The 21291-nt window shown below is 48.9% G+C and overlaps 1 protein-coding gene across 2 annotated transcripts in view; it reads right to left on the minus strand.

Annotated features, from left to right (window-relative positions):
* SLC5A9 (solute carrier family 5 member 9) overlaps positions 1–13465 on the minus strand; it is a 45817-nt gene extending 32352 nt beyond the window's left edge. Inside the window, exons 1-3 of one of the 2 annotated variants that reach the window (XM_043490935.1) lie at positions 13336–13465; positions 7077–7276; positions 5551–5622 (exon numbers count right to left, since the gene is read on the minus strand). In XM_043490935.1, coding sequence (XP_043346870.1) covers positions 5551–5622; positions 7077–7205 — 201 coding nt within the window. In that variant the 5' untranslated portion in view covers positions 7206–7276; positions 13336–13465. The remainder of the gene's footprint in view (positions 1–5550; positions 5623–7076; positions 7277–13335) is intronic. The other variant, XM_038413094.2, reaches the window with a different exon arrangement.
* Positions 13466–21291: the final 7826 nt, after the last annotated feature.

Consider the following 21291-nt stretch of genomic DNA (forward strand, 5'->3'; position numbering starts at 1 on the left):
GGAGGGAAGGCCCCCTCCATGTGTGATCAGAGTTTGAGTTTAGCTGCTGGTTTGTAAAGCACTTTCAGCTTCAAAGTGTGACATAAATGCATCATGTGCTATGTATCCTCATGTGATCACTCCTCGTGCTTATGCCCAGGGCGTGACTCTGCTCCTCTTATTCGCGAGGTGCCCCATGGAAATGCAACCCAACGGGAGTGATGAATGCAGAACTGCCCACGTTTGTGAGTGCCTGTCACGTTAGCAGGTGTTGGACTGATACCACATCTGCAGGGCAGTGCCGCTCGAGCTCCCTGGGCTGTGTTATTGGCTGACGTCTGTGCGGCTCAGCAAGATAACCTGAGGGGCAGTTATAAAAATGTCCATTCAGCGGAGGTTATGCAAATCAAACACTCCTTCGCAGCTGGGGCCCTGGCTGGTGACAGCAGACACCATGCCCCTGGGGCTCCTTTAAGCTCTGTTCCTTTCCTCACCCTTTGTTAGCAGAAAGGCTCACGTTTGACAAAGATCGATGAAACGCAGGAGGCTTGGATACGCGGAGTGAAAAGAGAGGGGCTTGCGGGCAGAGCTTATTCAAATCTCCCTGCTCTCAGAATCTCACAAAGTCAGGGGGTGCAGGCACTTGGCACTTTCCCCTGGAAATACTGTGAGACCAACCCCCTTTCTCCCAGTGGGCCAAACCCTGATGCCCTTACAGGCCCAGATCCCCCTGCCCCGGTCAGATCTACACAGGGGAGGAAATCTCTGTGAGGATCCCCCCATTGAAACCCCACCTCCCACAGCATTTCTCTTCCCCCCACCCTTATCCCCACCCAACAGCCTGTGAAGACCTGTCCCCAAATCTAGCATCTCTCTCAGGAGCAGGCCCTGAGCCTCTGCACTGGCCCTTGTGCCCCACCCCAGCTTCCTGGCCACATGGATCTATCAGAGCTGAAACAACAGAGTGTCCCCATTGTGCCCCAGAGGGAACCATGCCGAGATGACACAGTTTCAGCCTTAAACTCCAAGGGATTAAAGGGATGACATTATGTGTAACCTTCTCACGGGTCCCCTCCATCTCCACCCTGTCCCTGCATGGCCCCAAAACCCACGGAGATGCCATTGCAGGGTCTAGGATGGGGGTAGGGAGGAGACGGCAGCTGGGATGTGGCTGAAGCAAAGCAGGGGAGCCTCACCCAGAGTGTGCCCTCCATCTATGGGGCAGCTGAGGATCATCTGGGCCTTAGTTTTTCCTCAGGAAAACGCCAATTGACTTCTGACCAAGTGGGAATGGAGGTGAAATCCTGTCTACATGGAAGTGAACGGCAAAACTCCGACTGATTTCAATGGGAACAATGTTGCCCCCTGAGTAGTTATCATGCCAGTATTCCCACTGGGGTAGCCAGGATGTGAAGGCTTGCAAAAAGAAAAAAAGAAAAAAGGATTTTTGCATTTATAACCTGAGAGAATCCAGTGCCTTTCTATAGGCAAATATTTACACTCCAAGCCCGGACCTTGAGTGGTTCAAGAAACACTTGCATGGAAAGAATGTTGCATGTATCTTAAAGAATGTGTGACCCTGGGAAGGCTGCAACCCATTCATAAATGTGGGTTCAAACACATATAGATGGAAAACTGCAGCAATCTGGAAAATGCTATCACCTCGGGTTAATTTAACATTGCCCCTAGCATGGTCCAGTGATCCCTTAACTAGATGAAAGCAAGGTACACTGCTCTTCCCATAGAATGAAGCACCCCTGGCTTTAAGTATCACTCTCCTTTGGGACAAAGACTTGCCATGCCTCTACATCGGCCGAATTCATCCCAGGTGGCCACTGACATCAATGGAGATACACCAGGGATAAATCTGGCCATGCATTGCCAATGCTTTGGCTTCCCTCCTGCGGAAAGTTTGCTTTCAAACCACACCTTGTCAGAACAGCAGATTCCTAATATGAGCTCTGAGCAAAGAGTAAGAGAGTTTGACCCGCTTCTCACCTTCTGAGAAAGTTAAAATATTAATACTGCATGAAGCCGGAAGCCATGGCCAGAACGAACACTGCCCTGCTTCTCCATATAATAAACGGCCGATTAAAAGGCTGACTGGTGTAACGTGAAATCATATCTTGGGTAAATATACTGACTCCCAAGGAATGTAGAGCAGGGAGACAGTGGCCCTGTTATTTATTCTGGTAGTGCCTGTGTCCAACTCACAGAAAGACACAGACGCTCCAAGAAAAATAATCCTGAAACCCTGGAAATGGTTGTCTGCAGTTCCATGGCCCATCACGAGACCATGGGGAGGGTGCCCATTTGACCCTTGTCGCCACTGTATTTACCCTATGGCTTATCCCAGGGTGGACAAACTTTTTGGCCTGAGGGCCACATCTGGGTATGGAAATTGTATGGCAGGCCATGAATGCTCACAAAATTGGGGTTGGGGTGCAGGAGGGGGTGAGGGCTCTGGTTGGGGGTGCAGGCTCTGGGGTAGGACCAGAACTGAGGAATTCAGGGTGCAGGAGGGGGCTCCAGGCTGGGGCAGGGGGTTGGGGTGCAGGGGGCTGGGGGTGCAGGCTCTGGGGTGGGGCTGGGGATGAGGGGTTTGGGGTGAAGGAGGGTGCTCTGGGCTGGGACCCAGGGGTTCAGAGGGCAGGATGAGGATCAGGGCTGGGGCAGGGGGTGAGGGCTCCGGCTGGGGGTGCGGGCTCTGGGGTGGGGCTGGGGATGAGGGGTTTGGGGTGCAAGAGGGTGCTCTGGGCTGGGTCCAAGGGGTTCAGAGGGCAGGAGGAGGATCAGGGCTGGGGCAGAGGGTGAGGACTCCAGCTGGGGGTGCAGGCTCTGGTGTGGGGCTGGGGATGAGTGGTTTGTGGTGCAGGAGGGTGCTCTGGGCTGGGACTGAGGAATTCAGGGTGCAGGAGGGGGATCAGGGCTGGGGCAGGGTTGGGAGCGCAGCAGGGAATTAGGGGTGCAGGCTCCAGGCGGCGCTTATCTCCAGCAGCTTCCAGAAGCAGTGGCATGTCCCCCCGCCAGCTCCTATGCAGAGGCACAGCCAGACAGCTCTGTGCACTACCCCATCTGCAGATGCCGCCCCTGCAGGTCCCATTGACCACAGTTCCCGGCCAATGGGAGCTGTGGGGGTGGTGCTTGGGGCAGAGGCAGCGTGTGGAGTCCCCTTGCTGCCCCTACACATAGGAGCCGGAGGGGGCACATGCCGCTGCTTCCGGGAGCCGTGGCATGCGTGTGCAGAATGGCCCCCGACCCTACTCCCAGCTGGAGCACGGGAGCGTGGCAAGCCCCAGACACTGCTCCCCAGCAGGAACTCAAGGGCCAGATTAAATCAGCTGGAGGGTGGGATATGGCTGGTGGGCCGTAGTTTGCCCACCCCTTGTTTATCCTCAGACCCCATTCCAGGTCCCATTAAAGTCAATGGAGAAAAACTTCAGTGGGAGAGGGATCATGCCCTCTGTTACACTAATGTAAAATCATGAGTAACATCATCAAACTCAATGGAGATACACAGGGCAGGGGTTGGAATCAGTGATAGAGGAAAGGCCGGTTCTGTGGGTCTGACTGCCTTCACTGAGGGTGGTTTTTACACAGAGAGGACTGCAAACTTCGCTGGAGTTACTCCTGATTTATATTGGTGGAAGAGAACAAAAGCTATAGGCCAAAATCTTCAAATCTGGCTTCCTACCATCAAGCTCCTAAGGCCATGCTTAGACATCTAAATAAATGAGACTTGACCTTCAGGGTAGCTGAAGCTCACACCTCAGTCAATGGGAACTTCAGGGCCTCTAAGCCTGTGAAAGGCCACATTGATTTAAGTGCCTGAATCTGGATTCAGGAGCCTCATTTTTCTTCCACCTTCAGGCTGCTATGGGATGGAAATACTGTAAACAAATATGGGCTCTGTCAGATCAGGAGGGGAGATTAGTTCCAAAGTTGGGGGGGGGGTCATTAGTTGGAAATGCAGTTTGGTTAACCAACCCTTTTGGTTAAAATGGAGGGGATATTGGCACCTCAGCTGATCTCAGCTGCTGTGATATCACATGAGAGGCCTGCCTTGGAGACCATCTCTCACGACCAAACCCGTTAGGGTGTTATAGCTCAAAGCTGAAACCCTGAAATTGCCAGAATGTTGCCACCCAAACTGGAATTTAGCTGGGACGCTGGGGTTAACCTCCCAACTCTTGCAAAGAGTGCCGGGATGCTTCAGTTATCAAAAGTGGTCAGAAGACAGCACCTTCAGCAGCAGAGCAGACCTCCTGCCATGTTGCATCATATGTTTCCCTCAGGTGTCAGTATTAAAACAGTCACACCTGGACTTAAGTGGGGCTCAGCACCTCTGAGAATCAAGCCCAAAGTATCTCAAGTTGGGCCTGGAAAATAGATGCAGGCAAACTCAGAGGCTGCTTTTGACCTAAGCAACTTGCCAGATAGTGAATCAGTAGGAGATCCAAGACTGGAACCCAGCCCTCCTAGCACCCACTCATGTGTTCTAACCACTTGGCCATATTACCTGCTGGAGTAGCCCAGCCACCAGACACAATGAGAAATAAGAACAGTAAGGATCCTGGGAAAAGCCAGTTTCCTTTCAACATCTTTTAAACCTTCCATGCTCTAGCCACGAAAACACCCCCTATGCTTTTCCCTAAACGTCACCAGGGAGAAATTGGAGCACAGAGCACATTAAAGCAATAACAGTTGCTATATATAAGTACACCTCTCCAAGAGAAGAGGTTGAAAACTTAGCCTAGAGGATTTATGGGCACTGTGTACACAGAGAAAGAAGTTTTTGGTTGAAAACTGTATTCCGATACCAGCGACTCACTAGAGAGAGATACGGCTGTATATTTTGCAACTGGAAAAAAAGGTTATTTATTCCTGTGACACCTTTATTCTTTTAAAACGTTTAAATTACTTTTAGATGTATCTTTCACTCCCACAAAAGTGTGCCCTTTAAGAGCTTTGTTCCTTTCTCGTGAATCATTTTGGAGATTTGTATTTTTGTGGTTTGGAGCCGAGTTTTAGTCCTCGCACAGTCAATAGCATAGACTTTCCTCCACCTGGGGAGGGTAGAGGCAAAGGGCTCTGCTATACGATTGTTCTCTTTGTAGTTTTTACATGATTTTTACGCCATCATACAGACCTGAATCATTTAATGCTCCCGTGGCTGTTCTGCAGCTGTATGTGAAGTCAGTTGGGAACGGGGAGGATCTAAATCCAGCTCCGCATGGGCAGCTAGGGCTGCATCACAGAAGCCACATCACCAGGTATCCCCTTGCCTCTGACTTGAGCAAAAAAGCTAAGAATTGAAAAGCCCAGGGAGACTGAACTGTCTGTTTCCTCCAGGTAAGGGTCTCTGTAGCTCAGGGCTTAGGCTTCTGGGCAGAGCCGTGGGGGGAGGGTACTCTGTGGTTGGGAGTCCCTGTAGCTCAGGGCTTAGGCTCTTGGGGAGAGCTGTGTGGGGTGGGTACCGCCTTGCTGTGCCTGTCCCCAGACCTTTCTATCAAGTACCTGGATTCGCTTGAAACCCAATTTTTAAGTAACAAGTGGAAGCATCAGACTCACAGGCAACCATGTCATGGACCGTCCAGCCAGGAAATACCCTCCAATTGTCCCCCGGCTTGCCCGTATGGATGACTGAAAAACAGAACAAACATTAAGTGCTTCCCCCACACGGGTTCCTGTCCATCACACTGACCCCGCTCTCCAGTCGTCCTGCCAGCAACATGCTGGGAGTCATCCCAGATCTGCCCTCCCAGCAGCTGCTAGTATTGACTACCTCCCCGGGTCCAGGCCATCCAGTGCTTTGGCTTCTGGAGGATTCAATAAACCATTTGGCAGACGCTCACGGTGCAGTTAAAACAGGGGAATAATGCACAGTGCTCCAGTACCGTCCAGCGGGGCGAAACCTCCGGCTGTAGCCCATCCATTCCTGGGATGTTGGCGAGCTCACATTGTCGGAGACCCCAGACTGCGTACTACAGTGTGCACATGGGATTGCACTGGAGCAGTGAAGAGTTGCCCCATTCTAGGGGGAACTCTGAGTGGAATTGAGCCTTAGGAAGACCAATCCTTCCCGAGCTTCCCAGGAGACGTACAGCTTGTCCCCTGCGTTTTCCCAGCCAACACTTCTGGCCAATGAGAAGGGGAGTGCTTTCCTGTTAGCTCATTATTAACACTAGCCTGAGCTAACAAGTCTCTCTGGTTTCTGAGCTGGGGGCCTGCTTGTTACTTTGCAAGTCGGAAAGCCCCTCGGTTTGTCAGGACATTGCACCCAGAAGTTACCAACCAGCAGTGAGTTGTTGCTCTGCTCTGATTTGTGCAGCAATCTCATCTGCATCTTGGTACCCAGGGTGTGGAGCAGCATTGCCACTCGGAGGAGTCAGAAGGTTTGGTCAAGGCTTGCAGCAGATGCATGGGGAACCAGAGACTGGGGGTGCGGAGTGAAGGCCTAGGTCTTCCATTTTCCTTCTCCCTATTCCTATGCATGTTGGCTGCCGGTTTGGATAGAAGCTGCCCTCTGACTGGGTCATGGGGCTTCTGATCCATTTAACAATCTCCCAGTGAGTGCACATGTGAGGAGTACAAAAAGACTTCCCCAGCCAGGCCGCTAGGCCACTCTTCCAAGTAGGCTGGGTCAAAGAAAATAGGGATCAAATAATCATCTTTCCAAATTTTCCAGTGCCTGATTCAGTCCTTTTCTCTTCATTCCCTCTCTTACGCCAGGCAAGTCTCCCAACTCGCCTTTCTGCAGCCATTCCATGGGGAGCCTCACCCCTTCTCCCCAGTCCATTATGGGATACTTTGCAATTCTGGTGGTACTAGCCTTCCCTCAATGCTGTTCAGGGGATTGCAAGGAATGGAATCAGAGCTGCATGGGATTGTAGGGGAAAATGTTCCTACTCTCAACCCCCTAGCGTACCAGTCAAGGCCTGTTACTATCTGGCCCTACATAAGTGCTATGTACAAATAAAAAAGCAGGCTAATTATAAGCAGATATCTTTGCACACAGGCGAGCCCCATAGCTGATTACACACACTGCCTGTCTTCTTTCCCCTAATGGAAGCGAATCATTGAGCTCCCGGACTCACCCATATCCCAACGGCAAGGACGAAGACAAAATAAATGATGACAACAACGATGTCCACAACCTCGAAGGTAAGATTCCTCTGTCCAGGCTGGCCAGGTGGCTCTGTGGTAGCCAGGGTGGGCTGGCTCATGGCTGCAAATGAACTGCTGATTGTCTCTCTCTCACACTGGACTTTGATGTACGTTTTCCTTCATTATTCTCCTTTAATAATTAACAGGGTTGGGAGAGTGTCAGTGGGGGAAATCGAGAAACACAGGGTGGCAGATAACACTGTTGGCACACGGGCAATTGGTGGATCCCTGCCCGCAGCTTGGCATAGGCATCCTGTACTGAGCCAGTCATCTCAGTCCTGCCTTGTAATATGCCGAGCTAAGGATGGGCAAACCCTCACAGGGTTTGGAAGGTGGCTCAGATAAGCGAGTTCAGGGAATCAGGATTAAAGGGATTTGAAAGACCTCGAATTAATGAATAAATGGATTTAGGATATCAGGTTTATTTTGATGGGTACCAAACAGGAATCACTCCGAGAATATGGGCTGGGGAAATATAATTGAACCTACAACATGCTAGGACTAGATCTTCCCACAGCATACTTAGATTGGGGCAGGGGCCAACTTTCTGCACTCTGAGGTGCCATCACAATACAAAGAATAAATTGTACAGGGCCTGTTCCAGCTAGGGTTGCCAATTGTCTAATCACACAAACCCAAACATGCTGCAGTTGTTTGCAGGGGTGCGGGCTGTGGGAGGGAGTTTGGGGCAGGAGGGGGTTCTGGGCTGGGACAGGGGGTTGGGGTGCAGGTGGGGGTGTGGGGTGCAGGCTCTGGGAGGGAGGTTGGGTGTGGGAGGGGGCTCAGGGCTGGGGCAGGAGGGGTCGGGGTGCGGGCTGTGGCAGGGAGCTGCTTACTTCGGGAGGCTCCCGGTTGACGGTGCAGCGGGGCTAAGGCAGGCTCCCTGACAGGCACTGTCCCTGCAGCTCCCACTGGCCGCAGTTCACAGCCAATGGGAGCTGTGGAGTCAGTGCTGGGGCAGTGCGCAGAAACCCCCTGCCCCCCCAGGGGCCGCAGGGATGTGCAGGCTGCTTCTGGGAGCGGTGCAGAGCCAGGGTAGGCAGGGAGCCTGTCTTAGCCCTGCTGCACTGCTGGACTTTTAGCGGCCTAAAAATCTCACGGATTAGCTTCAGTAGCCTCCAGGAGATAGGGCTTGATTTTGGGAGACCCCTGGTGAAACTGGGAGGGTTGGCAACTCTAGTTCCAACTGCTGTTGAAGTGACATTGTCAACACTCATGATTCTATCCCCAGCTGCTGGAGTCCCGTGATTAAGTGAGAACAGCAGCAGTTATTATAAAAAGAGGACATTTCCCGCCATCGTGGCTGCAGAGAAAAGCTTGAAAACATGACCCAAGAGTGATTTATAGGCTCAAAAATTAGAAGAAAAATAAAGAGAACCCAAGCGTTATTATTTTTTTAAAATTCATGATTTTAAAGACAAGCTTATTTTTTGTTGGGAGAACGGGGGCTGAAGTGATTTCGGAATGCTTGTGGTTGGCCTTTCCGTTCTACAGGAGTTGGATCAGGCTCAGGGCCCTGAAAGCTGCAGAGTGCATATTTAAAACAGCCACACAGGGTCCGGGACCCAAATTCAGCTTTTTTTTTTTAAAAGACAATCTCCATCAACTTCTTTTTTCAAATAACTGGCAGGTGAAATAAAAATGTACCCCTGAGTGCTGCTGGCACGTATTCATACATGGCACAGTGCCACCTGGTGTACAAAGAGAACAGAGAGTTGAATTGAACTAGAGTCCAGGACCTGTTATTTAGATAAACAAATTTCTTTCAAGCCCTTTATAAGCAAAGAGTCTTGTTGGCAAATTCACCCAAGTTAATGAGACAGAAACCTGAGGGCCTAACCACCTGCAGTCATTAAAGATCCCCTGGCACTGTTCTCCACAGCAGCGCCATACATCCTGCCTTAAACTGCTGTGTGCTGATTTTATGTGTTGCGGAAAACTGCAGCATTCCATGCCAGAACTAGCTGCATTTCAGCAGCGGGAAAAGTATTATTATGACAATTTATTATTAAAGTGATTTCTGTGCAGTTTGCAAGGTGCTTCCTGAGCTCTCAGGAGGAAAATTGCTATATGTATAAATATAAGCTCTTAATTATTATTGTATTCTGCTACCTGACATCAAATCAAACCGCACACGGCGACCCTGGGCCGCTCGATATGATCTTCTAAATTCCATTCCCATCAACAGGAATTAAATGCGGATAGCAAGGAGTAGCATTTGTATTGCCCTATCTAGGGAGCCTGTCACATACATATTTGGCATTGACAGAGTTAACTTGCCTGACTTGCATGAGCATCAAGTACAGTCACAGGCAAAGAGCTGGGGAATGAACCTGGGAAAGCAGCTGTCTCTGGGCATTAGTAGGGGGAGCAGGCATAGATCACTCTGGGTTTGTCAGGGAGCTGTAATTGCTCTAAGGTGTGGCAAGCTGGTAACTCCAGTTCCTTCACTACATCCTATCAGTGCCATGTGCCACCTGGTGCAGCTCGGGACATTTCCTGGCTGGCAGGTGGGACTTCTGCATTTATGGGTGTGCAGCCCTGTATCCTGTCAATCTCAAGCCAAGCAGGACCTGGCTGCTGCTCCCATTATCTTCAGGGTAGCCCTCCCTGCAGGGGAAAGGAACAAAAGGAATCCAACACATTCAAAGAGCAGCTGGTTCCTGCAGCTTCTGGAACTGCCCTAAAACATCTGCTGCTCACACAAGGAGAATGAAGGCGAGGGAGCAGGGCTAAAGGCTAGAGCAGGAAACCAGCCCTTGGCATTCCTGATTCTTAACAGCTGTGCCACTGACAAAGGGGGAGTCACTTAAATGGGTTGCCTCAGTTTCACCAGCTGTAGGCACGTAGGGAGAAATAAGGAATGTATCTGAGGCCCTTTAAGAGCTGCCCGGTTCGAAGTGAAGGGAGGAAGCAAAAAGAGCAGGGAGCTCCTGGGGCGTGAGACCATAAAGATGTGGGAGTAAGTTGCTGGGTGTGTCGCCTTTACACCATCATAGATGTCAGCTTGATTTTTCACAATGGGGAAGTCTCCCCAGACATCATGGAACTGATGGGCTTGTGTGACAGCCTGGCCACCTTCTTGGCTGACACATCATGGAGTGAGCCAGAGACCTCCAGAGCGTCAGTGTGAGCGGCTACAGCTTGAGTGAAAGAGTCAAGCCACTCCAACGAGGGCCGTAACAGACTCACATCCTCTGCAAATGAGGCACAGAGGGGCCACCCGGTAACATGCACTCGAGAGTGGGTTACACTTGCACAGAAGATTTTCACTGTAGTGATTCAGAGTGCCAACAAAACCTCTTCCCTAGCACCTCACTGGCTAAGAATAAGGTCTTGTCTGCACCCTGGCTTGAACGCCGGCACCTCCAATTAGCTCCATGACTGAAATGACAGTGTTCAAAGATGTCCAAGTTGCTGTGTCAATCCAGTCTCCAGTGGCTACTTCTCCTCCTCCCAAAGTCATGTAACACGGATACCACGTAACCCACATCTGGGATGTGACTGGTCAGGGGATTTGGATAAAATAGCAGGGTGCTGGGTCAGGATGTAGGCATATTGACAGAGCTCTCACACTAATGTGTGGTTAAAAGAAAAGGAGTATTTGTGGCACCTTAGAGACTAACAAATTTATTAGAGCATAAGCTTTCGTGAGCTACAGCTCACTTCATCGGATGCATCCGATGAAGTGAGCTGTAGCTCACGAAAGCTTATGCTCTAATAAATTTGTTAGTCTCTAAGGTGCCACAAATACTCCTTTTCTTTTTGCGAATACAGACTAACACGGCTGCTACTCTGTAATGTGTGGTTGTAGCCAAGAGGTACTCAGCCCTTGTTTTCAGGAGCTCAGTCCCCAGCACTTTTAATCATAAGAGGTCCAGTTGGTTGCTATTCCAGATTTGGGAGCTTCCCTCCCAGCAGCAAAGATAACCTGTAACTTACCCTACCACAGCAGGGGTTTTTGCCTGCATAGAATGAGAAGAGTTTACTGCTCTGGCCAAGTAACGGGGAGTGCTGGGGGAGATACTATTCCTGTCCCAGGAGGATTTTCAAGATTTTGAAGTGTTTCCCATCCTGAAACAACCCCCCCCCCACCCCAAATCTCCATCCAAGTGTTTAATTTCCATTTCAACCTTTTACTTTTTTTTAAACTATAAATTAAATTTTATTGTGAAACAAAAAAATCATTTTGGATCCTAAAAGTGGGTTTCAAAATGGGACGTTTCAACAATTTTGAAACTTGAAAAAAAAATCATACTGGGGAAGTGGTCAGAGCTGACCTTTGCCCAGGAAAAAGATTTGGTTCCGACAAATTGCCCTTTTCCGGCTAACAAATGCTTGCTGAAGAATTCCCGACCATGGAGCTGCTCCTTTCCTGCAGGTGGAAGAGTCTTGTGCTGAGGTCTCTGGGTTCAGGATCTGCCATGCCTCTAGAGAGATTGCCCCAGAGGCTTGAATTTTCAATAGTGCCTGCAAACTTTTGTGCATACCTGGTTGTATACAGGGTCCCTGCTTGAGTCTGCACATTGCGCAGTGGGCACACGCTTGCCAGGCACATTCTCTCTCTCTCTCTCACACACACAGATGCACATGCACACACACTCCTTAGAAACCCTGTCTCAGAGTGTCCAGGTGAATAACAACGATCCCATACACACTGGGTGGCTCTAAACTCCAAAGAACCAGTTTCTCAGCACATAGGGCAAAATCCAGCCTGGACATAAGCGAGTACCATTCAATTGGCTTTTGCACAGTTGTGCCTGAGGATACCAGGGCTGGATGGTGCCTGTAGTCTTCAGGCACATAGACTCTGCTATGGCCAAGCAGGCCACTGAGAGCCATGCAGTCCAGTATCCTTGCCCCAATACCCATTGAATACACAGCATTCCAGCTCCAGAATGCACTTTGCTAACTGGGCAACACTAGACAATCGACCAAGTGGGTGGATTTCCCTCCTGGCCCCGGCAGGCAACTCTAGTGCACCCTTGTGCATGAGATTTGAGTCCATTTATCTTATGCTGTGCATAGGGGCCTAATCTGGAGACATGCCAAGCAGTTGCAGCTCCCACTGAATTAAATCCTGTACCTACAGCGCCTAGCACAACGGGGTCATGGCCCATGAGCAGGGCTGCAAGGCACTACAAAAACCACAAAATAAAAACAAGAGTCTACCCCAAATCAATAGACTTCAGGAATTGGCCCAGAGTGGCTCCCCGATGCTCAGCATCTCTCAGGACCAGCCCTTTCCTAAAAAGAAAGGTTCCTCTGTTGCTCCATTACGGATGTGACCCCTCTCTAAGGGTAGCCCATTCACACCCACAGAGCCCTAGAGCAGGGCAGGCTTTTCCCAAGCCCAGCGTTACAAATGGCAGTCTGCTGGCTCAGGGAGTGGGATGCGAGGCTGGGCTTGCTAACCCCCTGCAGGGCCCTCAGCTCTGGAAGGAGCCCTCCCCAAAGAATGAGAACACACCCTTGGCATCTACACTCTTCCATTGAAATGCCATGGTTGCTATTTGAAATTAGTTTCATCTGATTGCAAATGGGTCCATCGCTTGTTTCAAGGAGGTGTTTTCTGCCGAGGAGCTGAGCCGTGCCAAGACAGCGCTTGCCTGCTCTTCTCCTTCCTACGAGGAGCCATTTTTGGCAGCACGCTAGTTCTTCGAATCTGTCTCTCCCCCACAACCCCCATCCCCATTACACCATGGGCTGACTCACACCTACCCCACTCTGTGCCAATATGCTAACACCTCAAGATCACTTAGAGCTTTGTGGTTAGTTTTCTTGGAAATGCAGGCTGCTAATCAATTGCCTTTTCCCAATAAGCCTCATTTGTATAACGCTTCCTAGCAAAAGCAACACCCCCCCCCCCCAAAAAAAAAAAACCAAAAACAAAACCCACCAACCAAACCCATTATCCAGAAGAGGCTTTTCAAGCATAAGAGATTCCAACCCACTGAAGCATAATGATTTTCAATTACACATGCAGGGCTAAGACCCTCCGCTGGTGAAAACGGGAAACTCTCAATTGACATCAGCATTGCTACACTAATTTACATTGGCTTGTCTAATGCCCTACACTAACAGGGGAGCACAAGGTGCAAAGACAATAGCATTGTGATGCATAAAGTTCCTTCCTGATCCACAGAGGAATTCTGGTAATTGTTAATATGTCTCAAAAGTGTACAATACCTTGAGCCAGTCTCCCGTGGGTTTTCTTCTGGGACTGTGTATTCCCATAACCTCCGTTTTCCTTTTGGTTCTTGATGCAGAGGTGGAGTGCCCTGAGGGAGGCACAGCAAAACAGTGGCACACCCATGAGGCAATCCAGTTTCCCTCCTCCTCCAGCACTGGCCGTGTGACATGAATTTGTTTTGCTCCACATTTGCTTTGTCTCAGAGTGTTTACATTCACGTTGCCAATCCATTCCAAGCCACCCATCCAGAAAGACGGCTTATTGTGTACACATTGAGCAGCGAACCTTAACCTGGGACTTCTGACAGGTTGGCTTTGTCCAGCGGTAGTATTTATCTCATGTTCCCTGGCTCGCCTTGACATTAAAATACCATCTGAGTCAATTACCTGAGCAAATGTGTGGCCCCCCCCCCGCATCAACAGAGGCTGAGGATGGTAATCAGTGTTAATTTCACAGGCACCGGAAACAGTAAAAGTTTAGCAAAGCTAGCATGTGAGGGGGTAATATAACTTCCATCACCAAGTGCAACTGTGTAAGACATTGACACAAATGTTATAGGGCCAGTGCGGGAGTGGTGTAAATCAGCCCGACTTTATTGACTTCAGTGGATCTGCCTCCGTGAGGTCTTGCTAAACCAACACAACTATGTTTAATATTATTTGCTGTCCTTTCACAGCAGCAAAACTGGAAGGATATTTGTTTCCTCTTGAGGAGTATAGTTTTCAGCTCACATCACAGCAGCAGAGAAATAGACCTTTGAGGGAATGGAAATTACAAGTATGTAATTTCAAGAAGTGCAGCTAAAAAAGTGCTAAAGAGCAAGTGTTTCAGGGGAAAAGGATGTTCGGTTAAGTGACAGGCAATTATTTTCCATAGGTTAACAAATACATGGGCTTCCTCTTCATTATGGAGCTATTTCAGAACCGTCAGCAAATAGCTCCAGTGATAATTAGTGGCTTTATAAACGTATGGAGAACTAACATATCTACAAATGACAGCATAGCCAGGACAATCCAAGAGGACAATTGCACACCTAACGTCCTACCTAAGGCATTATTATTAAATCCTTCCTTTGGGTTTTTCTGGAGTGTTGGGCAGTTCATCCGACCTTTTGTTTTTTCTTAGTCTTTGCTCATTGGGAGTTTAGCTTGAATAAAATCAAAGTCCACTCTGGTGTAAATTTGGTTTACATCCATAGCAATTAAACTGAAGTGACATCAGTATAGCTGAGCTTAGCATCTGGCCCTGATTTAGCTCAGTTTTAGCAGACAGTAATTTAGCAGGATCAGACCCTTTATTAAGTTAATACCCTCTTAATAAGAAGAGGAAGTTGCGATGGGCTTGGTCACGTCAGAAGAATGGAAGGAGATTGTACCTCTAAGAATATTTTGTACAGTGAGAAGAAAAGGAGTACTTGTGGCACCTTAGAGACTAACAAATTTATTAGAGCATAAGCTTTCGTGAGCTACAGCCAGTGAGCTGTAGCTCACGAAAGCTTATGCTCTAATAAATTTGTTAGTCTCTAAGGTGCCACAAGTACTCCTTTTCTTTTTGCGAATACAGACTAACACGGCTGCTACTCTGAAACTTGTACAGTGAGGTTTGTGATGGCTCTAGAAAGTGGGCTTGCCCTTTATGGCAGTATCACAGTGTGTGTAAAAATGATATGAAGTCAATGTGGAAAGCTGGGAGGAGCGCACAGAATCCTGTTCAGCCGGGCGGGAACATCTTGCACTGGGCGCAGCTCACCGTGAAGCAGCTTTGACCCAGACGATGGAAGCAAAGCGAGAAAGAAGAAAGCAATGTGCTGTAATCTTGGAGTCCAACTCAGATAATACACGGATCAGTGAAACTTGTAACAAGCGGCGTTGCTCTCGAATTGGGCTTGTCAGTCACAAGCAGATTCATCATGCACCTGGCTAGGCCTCTTATGCATATACCGTGATCCAGCGATCGATGGTTGTCTCCCAGATCCTCTTGAGGGGGTCATCAGAGAGCAGAATGAAAAACCTCCTTCCATCCTAGAGGGGTTACATGAGGATCCTTAAAGAGCAGGTGGTGCTTGGGCCATCAAGCCAAGGCTCTTGGGGTACATACATCTACACGGCCCGTGGCAGCAAGTGTCCCAGCCCGGGTCAACAGCCTTGGGATTGTGCGGCTTGTACTAGTGCTCTAAAAATAGTTGTGTAGATGGTGCTTTGAAGTTGCAGCTCAGGCTCTGAAGCCCACCACTCCCACTAGGATACAGAGAACTGAGTGCCAGTTCGAGTCACAACTTTGAAGCATGGTCTACACAGCTCTTTTTAGAGTGCTAGTGCAAGCCCAAGACTGTCAAACTGGGCTGGGAAGCTCTCAGCTGTGGGCTGGGTGGACGTGCTGTAGGAGGTCCTTCCTACAACAGGAAAGGCCACGAAATTCAACAGGGCCAGCTCCAAGCCAATCCATTACTTCCTCAGCAGTCAGGCTCAAAAACAGGGTGGGGTGGGGGTGGAGGGGGTGATTCCTGGTCATGGTAGCTCAATCCAGGGAGAGTCCTTGCTGTGAGCACCAAGTGAGAGAACATTACAGCAATCAAGCTTCATGGTATTAAATCTACACCATCATTAGCGCTTAGTTTCCCCTCATTATATAGAGGTGCCAAAGTTTTCTCCAGTGTCTCACTGTACAGGCTGGCCAGGTGCTGAAATCAGAAAGTGACTGCCAGGGTATTATTCCTGGAAACACAGTGTGTCCCCCAAACTTTGGGCATCATTTTTCTGGCGGTAAAGTGCCTGTAAGGCATCCAGGATCTCTCTCTCCCTTCGGGGCATGCTAATGGTCAGAGGCGATGCCAGCACAGTCAGCATGCAAGGCAGTCTTTCCAGGCCTATCTTGCCCATATAGCCGCAGACATGTCCATCTGGCACGTACAGTGCAAGGTCAGCATGTTTCCTCCAGGAGATTGTCATGGTCACTAGCAAAATGCTATCCACAGCCAAAAAACTCAGAGGGGAACTAAATGCCACTAGATACTATTGGTCAGAACCTGTGCTGGGGTAATTTGTCACAGCTCCATTGATGTCAGAGAAGTGAATGCAATTAAAACATCCTCTTTCTGCTCTCTGCAAGCCTCATTCTGATGTGAGCTATAGCTCACGAAAGCTTATGCTCAAATAAATTTGTTAGTCTCTAAGGTGCCACAAGTCCTCCTTTTCTTTTTGCGAATACAGACTAACACGGCTGCTACTCTGAATTCTGATCTCAGTTATTGTGCATCAGCATAAATATTCAGTAACTTGATCAGGGTTGATTCTGGTCTTCCTTGCATAGGGTGACCAGGTGTCCTGATTTTATAGGTTTCAGAGTAGCAGCCATGTTCGTTTGTATCTGCAAAAAGAAAAGGAGGACTTGTGGCACCTTAGAGACTAACAAATTTATTTGAGCATAAGCTAACAAAATAAATTTGTTAGTCTCTAAGGTGCCACAAGTCCTCCTTGATTTTATAGGGACAGTCCTGATATTTGGGGCTTTTTCTTATGTACACATCTATTATCCCCCACCCCCTCTCCCGATTTTTCACACTTGCTATCTGGTCACCCTATCCTTGCACCAGTGTAAATCAGGTATAACTCCATCAAGCCAATAGGATCACACTGGCATAAACACGGCATGAGACTAGAATTCAGCATGCTGAGTTCAGTGGTGTTTCCCTGGATTGACTCCACGTAACTATCAAGATCAATATTTCAGTGAAGTCCCTCTGCATTGATTGTCATGTAATTAGGACTGTGGAGGTCAACTGAGTCACTCTAGGTTGGTGTAACTGAGAGGGAAATCTGGCTCAAACATGTGACTTCCACTCCCATCTGCTCACTTAGTGACACAAACAAAGCACTGCAGAGCCAACCCAGCTACAGGTGACTAAATTGGATTCTACTCTGCCTCATTCCCCACACAGCGAAGTCTTCATTACTGCTCATAGATGAAGGAAGAAAGGACGCAGTCAGAGTTTCAGGTTGAATTTGCAGCAGAGGCCAGCTAGAAAAATCATTTTAGGAAAGAGTAAATTTAGCTTGGTTGAAACTGAGAGGCAAAGTGAGTGGGAACCCATCATGTCGTATTTACGGAGCGATTGCTCTGTCCGAGAATGAGCCTTTGAGAGACTGGTATTTAACAAGAGCACAACGTTCAGTGACTCAAGAACAGGGACACTTGGTGTGATGGATGCCACTTTGCCTTTCACTCACTCTCTTGTGTTTAAGCCCTGCAAGGATCTCAGTGGAGTGAGAGTTGTCACAGGACATAACATACTCTAGGTGCTAGCCTCCAGAGAGGGGATGTTATGGGTATTTATAACCTCCATCCAATAGTTGCATCCGATGAAGTGAGCTGTAGCTCACGAAAGCTTATGCTCTAATAAATTTGTTAGTCTCTAAGGTGCCACAAGTACTCCTTTTCTTTTTGCGAATACAGACTAACACGGCTGCTACTCTGAAACCCATCCAATAGTTGTAGCCCTCACCCCTGTAGCAAGAGGACGGTGCCTGAAGAGAACAGACATGCCTTTGGGGCCCACCGTGGGGTCTGCGACAGACCCCGGCGCTGGTGATTTCCCTGGTAGCAAAAGGGAATGGGAGGGGGATGCGACAAACCCCACTCCCAGTCACCCTGTCGCCCCTGAGCAGAGGGCAGAAGACAGCCAGGCAGATGACAAGCAGAGTCCCAGGTGCTTGGGAAAGCAGGAAGGAAGCTGTGAATAGTCTGGCTTTCCCTCCGTCTGGGAGAGACCAGCCGGGGAGCGGAAAGGAGAGGCGGTCTCCCTCCAGCACTTCCAGACCCAGCAACGGGCCTGCTGGAACCTCAGCCTGCAAAAAAACCCTAAGGAGAGGATCAGCTGTAACTCCTGCCATCAGCCTGCCAGCAACAGGAGACAGCCTGGCTCTCCTGACACTGCCTGCAGCCTGCTTGCCCTGCAGCCAGTCCACACCAGATCTGGGATTTGGGATCCAGAGACCTGACCTCCTTGCCACTGAGCTCGTGGGTTCCAAGCTTTAATGACTGTCAGCACCATCCCAGAAGCAGGCGAGCAGTTAGTCCCACTCCAGTGATCCCCAAGGGGGAACCTGCTTTGCCAATTCCCAGTATAACAAAGTATGTTTCTAACAGCATTTCCTTACAGGCCTGCAGCGTCTCTCCATGCACACCACCTGGATACCTGAGACATGGGGGGCAGACAGAACTGAGGGGAGGAGCCACTTTTGTTTAGGAACATCCGGGGGGTGTCACATGATTGCCAGCTTATCCTTTAGTCATTCAAAAGCATTATTAATATCTCTAATCATTTTAACCATTGGGTATTTTGACTGATTGTCTATGTCTCTGTGATCAAATCTTTACAGGGAGTTTATAGGTCTTGTTTTAATTTGTTTGCAAGGGTGAGTTTGAATGATTTCTGAGTTCCTGTCCAGCGCCCACAGCCTCAGTGTGGTTAGCCCCTTGTCTCACTGGAGGCACCGTCAAAGTAGCTTTTTTCTTTAGCATACCAGAAGGGGTCGAGCAACTACCAGCAACGCCGTGAAATGAGTGCAGGTGACAGAAATTTTGGAACTGTCCAAAGAGTGTGAGGTACCTCTCTCCTGTATGCACATCATACAGGGACTGAGCCAGCACTGAAAGATGGGTTACACAATGTCAAAAAATCATAAGGCAAACAGGGCTAACAGAAGAACGAGACACTACACAATCTCCTTGCCAGTTACATCCTGGATGGGAAATCTATAAAGGAAAAACAATGCATTTGTAGCTCTTTTTATGATATAGAAAGAAGAACTTAGTTTTTTTTAAATAAATTTAAAAGTCTGCTTGTTTTTAACATTAGAATTTCATATCTTGTTTTTCCTGGAAGACTATGGATGACTGTGGAACTAGAGAGATTATGAGATCGCACGTACCAAGAACAAAGTGAAAATTGAGCAACTCAGCTGGGAGGCATCTTTAGTCAGACTGTTCAATACTTGCTGAAACTTACTATTTGTTTTACAATAGCATCCAGAGAATCCACTTAGGTGTCCCATTATCCTGGGCACGAACACAGTCAGAAACCATCCTTGTCCTGAAGAGTTTATAACCTGTTGTCCCAATCCTGCAATCTCTGTGGGTGGAACCCTACCACAGTCTACTGGGTTCTATGGGAGTGCAGGAGTCAATCAGTGTGGAGCTCATTCAGGATCAGGGCCTGAGTTAAGACAAGAGGGATGGCTAGCATCACTACAACAGGCTGACTAAAAACGGTGCGCATCTTAACGTATTTGTTGTCTCATTGTGCCTACCCTGCCCCGGCCCATTTGATTGTGTCATCCCACCTTGTCTTTTAGACTGTATGGTCTTTGGGACAGGGATTGTCATTTACGATAGTGTTATGGGTCAGGCTAAACCTCATTATGGCTTTGGGGTGGCTGCCACCTGCCATTCAGAACACATGTAGACAGGCTTTATAATCAGGAGGCAGAAACAAGGGCCGTTGCGCCCAAAAACCCAGGCCCATGGAAACGCTAACTAGAAGCGGAATATCATAAACCCCGGTTTGAGAATGCAGGGGCTGGGGCTTTGATCCGTGGAAATGTTTTGCATGTGTTTGCATGAGACTGAGAGAAACAGGATAAGCTGCAGGAAAACAGAGGGACAGCCTGGAGAAGCCCAGCGCATAGGTTTGCCAACCCTCCAGGATTGTCCTGGAGTGTCCAGGAATTAAAGATGAATTTTTAACTAAAGATTATGTCTTGTGATGAAACCTCCAGGAATATGTCCAACCAAAATTGCCACCTCTACTAGTGCATGATCCTGGAAGAAGCTATGGAGAGGGCTAAGGCTGCTGCTGGCCGAAGCAGCTTGGGGCTGTAAGCCAAGACGCTCAGCCCTGGTTTTGCTTCCTCCTGTGTTCACAGAGGCAGGACTTCATACATTCCTTGTAAATAAAGAAGACGGCCTCAAAGAAACTACTGGAGTCCATTGTCAGTTTCTACTCCCACCTGGAACATCACCAGGGCCCTGACTAGCCACTCAGCTCAAAAAGGTTTGTGCAGCACTGCCTACCCTGTCTGGTTTTGGGCTAGCGGCTGCCTCTGTCTCTCCTAATCCAGGTCAGATCTCCTGACCTTCCAGCCTGGTTTGGTTGCTGCAGTGACGTGGCCCTCCAGCTAAGTCATTCATAAAAAAAAAGCCCACTCTTTCCAGAGTATCCAAGGCTAAAACAAACACAGGGTCTTCCACTCTTGCCCTTACCTCAGGGTCCGTCTTCTGTTCAGCCCACCCTACATGCTCAGCTTTCCCCGTCAGCTCATCCTGGGCTCCTTTTTTGTCTCTCCCTGCTCTCTACCAAGCACCAATTCCAAGGGCTTCATACCTGGAGTCTCCCCCTCTGTCTTCTCTCCACCAGGAAAGGCCTGGTTTAGCTGCATGTCTCTCATGTGATTTGGATCATTTTCTCCACACAGGAAGATGAGCTAAGTGTGTTACAGGTGGGGCTGGACCCTTCTCCCCTTAAAGAGTCTGTCAGCCTGTAGTGAGCTCCTGGCACAATCCATCCTGGCTGCTGTGGCCTTTAGGCACTATTGCAATATCAATGTTAAATAATAATAAACAAAGCGAGGGAGTGAGGGAGGGAGGCAGGATAGAGCGAACTGGGACAGGAATGTGTGGGGAACAAACAAGAAACACTGGTGTTCCCAGGGATCCGACCTGGATCACTATCCAGAGAGACGCTAAAGAGAAACAGCAAATTTATATTACTTTATATCTGCTTTATATTATTGCAAGTGAATAAATGCCCAGCCAAGGAATGACTGATTGACTGACAAGCAAATACCTAATCCAGTCTCCTCCTATCTAGTACATCTCAGTTGGTGGACCCCACATTGCAATGCAAACCCCCAGGTATGAGACCCCAGATGCTCAGGTACTACCATGCTCCCGGG

This window comes from Dermochelys coriacea, chromosome 8, assembly GCF_009764565.3.
Source record: "Dermochelys coriacea isolate rDerCor1 chromosome 8, rDerCor1.pri.v4, whole genome shotgun sequence".
NCBI classification, from domain to species: Eukaryota; Metazoa; Chordata; order Testudines; family Dermochelyidae; genus Dermochelys; species Dermochelys coriacea.